The sequence below is a fragment of the Chiloscyllium plagiosum genome, unplaced genomic scaffold (assembly GCF_037043375.1).
Source record: "Chiloscyllium plagiosum isolate Xiang-an unplaced genomic scaffold, Cpla_swu_hap1 HiC_scaffold_39, whole genome shotgun sequence".
NCBI classification, from domain to species: domain Eukaryota; kingdom Metazoa; phylum Chordata; class Chondrichthyes; order Orectolobiformes; family Hemiscylliidae; genus Chiloscyllium; species Chiloscyllium plagiosum.
This window is the reverse complement of record NW_028270177.1, coordinates 65,227,991-65,230,299: the sequence shown is the minus strand read 5'-3', so window position 1 is coordinate 65,230,299 and position 2,309 is coordinate 65,227,991. Positions and strand designations below refer to the sequence as shown.

The following is a 2,309-nucleotide window of genomic DNA, read 5'->3' as shown; positions in this document are numbered from 1 at the left end:
GCAGGGAGGTGTCCGGGATGGTACAGGTTAACTTGAGTTTGAGATGGAACGTGTTGGTGCAGTTGATGAACTGTACAACCTTCTCGTGGGTGCACGAATTGGCGCCGATAAATTCATCAAAGTAGCGGCAAGAAAGGTGGGGAATGTTGCCAGTGTAACTGTGTCGTTTCCCCGCAGCATTCAGCACCAAACATTCCGTCTGTAACTGGAATTCCCTAGAAAATACTCTAACCATCATTCTCTGTTACATTCTACACCCGACATTAGTTGGGAACGGCCGGACGTCAGTGAATTGAAAGAAAAGATCAGATCCCAAGTGAAGGGGCCCAGTTGCAGGGCGAGGGAGAAACCGTTACGGAGTCCCCACAGGCAGTTAAAATGGTGAATACATTTTCCCGCCGTTTACACTTGTTCAGTTAGCATGATCGATCACAATTGAGTCTAAAAGTCAGAAATTTCCAAACTCCATTTGTCTTCAAGGGACTGCGAGAGAATCCTTCACGAAAGCAAGGTTTCATCCTCCGTGTGAGAATATGGAAAAAAAGTGATCTGTGTCTGCTCTCCAACGATCGAGTATGTGGGAGTTTCCTCTAAATCATCTGTTTCTTTGGATGTGTCTCAGTATGTTTGGGGAGGGAATGTTTCTTGTGGTTTATGTTACATTTCTGTCTGAAATTCAGATTTTCACATTTGTCATTTCAGCTCCAACTATTTTAATATATCCCAGAGTACAGTGACACAGTTGAAAATCTCTATCTGTCCTCAATCAAACAAGTCACTTTTCCTCCATGTTGATGTACAATGTGTTTTTTTTTACCTTCCTCACAGCTAACGTAGTGACGACTTACGTCCTGCTTTATAAAGATTGTGGATTGTCCCCATGTGTCAGACGTTATCTGGCGGCCATGGCAGCGGCGGATCTACTGGTCGTTATCCTCGACCTGATATTGAGACACATTCCCATTGTTTATCGGGAACAGTTTTATTTCATGCGGGACATTCCCGTGTGTAATATCCACGCCAGCCTGCTTTATGCAGCCACTGACTGTTCTGTCTGGTTCACCGTCACTTTCACCTTTGATCGATTTGCAGCCATTTGTTGCCAGAAGCTTAAAAGGAAATATTGCAGTGAGAAAACGGCGGCTGTCGTTCTGGAAACAGTGACTGTGCTGAGCTGCTTAAAAAATATTTTCTGGTATTTTATGTTAACAGGTCAATATCGGCTGGCGAACCAGCCCTGGTTTTGTAAAGTAACAGATGGTGTTCATTTCTCGCCTTTCTGGGTGGCAATCGAGTTCCTCCACCACATTCTAACCCCAGCTCTCCCATTTCTCCTGATCCTGCTGCTCAATGTTTTTACCGTCAGACACATTTTAGTGAGCAGCAGAGCCCGCAAGAGACTCAGGGCTCACACCAGTGGGGACGCTCAGTATGACACAGAAATGAGCAATCGCAAAAGATCTATCATTTTACTGTTTGTGATCTCGGGCAATTTCATCCTGTTATGGTCAATATTAATGATGCGTTCCATATGGTACCGGATGGATGTGATTGGGCGTCGACCTGTGACTGTAGATGAATTTTTGAAGGAACTGGGCTTCATGCTGCAGCTCCTCAGTTGCTGCACAAACACCGCAATTTATGCTGTGACGCAGACAAAGTTCAGACAGCAGCTGAACAATGTGCTGAAATATCCCTTAAACCAAATATATCAATCAATCAGATTCACTTATAAATCAATCCATCCGGGAGTGTCTCATTTTAGTTGAATTTTTCAGCGATGAAGCAGCCTGTCGCTTTCGTATCAGCCTGTGGGTAGCGCGGGTTTCTCCAACCTTATCCGACAGCCGGGTCACAGGGACATTTCAATGATTCGATCAACTCAGGTGCCAGTAAGTAAAGGCACCATCCCACTGACTGTATCGATCACTTCAAAGTATAAACAATAAAAATGTGCATTAAAAACTACCGAGCAGCAGAGTGAAGGATATTGTTGTTTGTCGTTGTTTTGAAGAAGCTGAGCTGGACAGAGACAGAGTCAGCCACAAGTCTTGGTCCTTGGGGAAGGGCAGGGGACCGGGGCCTGAGCTCAGGAGTTCGATTTAAGTCGCTCTGTCATTGCTTTCACCTCTGGGTCCCCCTCACCGACCTGGTCTTCGGCACAGTTCATCTCTCTACCCCGTTGCCGCTACCTCGCTTTCTCTATCACTGGCTCCCTCTCCAATCCTTCATTTACACAAAGTCCCAAATTTATCTCCTCCGTTATTTCATCTCTTTTTCCTCTCTCACTCCCTCTGTGCACTAGCCCT

General features: G+C 45.5%; 1 protein-coding gene across 1 annotated transcript; it reads left to right on the top strand.

The window, feature by feature from the left end:
- The first annotated feature begins 794 nt into the window (after positions 1-794).
- On the top strand, positions 795-1,769 carry LOC148138744 (putative G protein-coupled receptor 139). The gene has a single exon (XM_087981363.1). The coding sequence runs from the start codon at positions 795-797 to the stop codon at positions 1,767-1,769; it is 975 nt and encodes a 324-aa protein (XP_087837489.1).
- Positions 1,770-2,309: the final 540 nt, after the last annotated feature.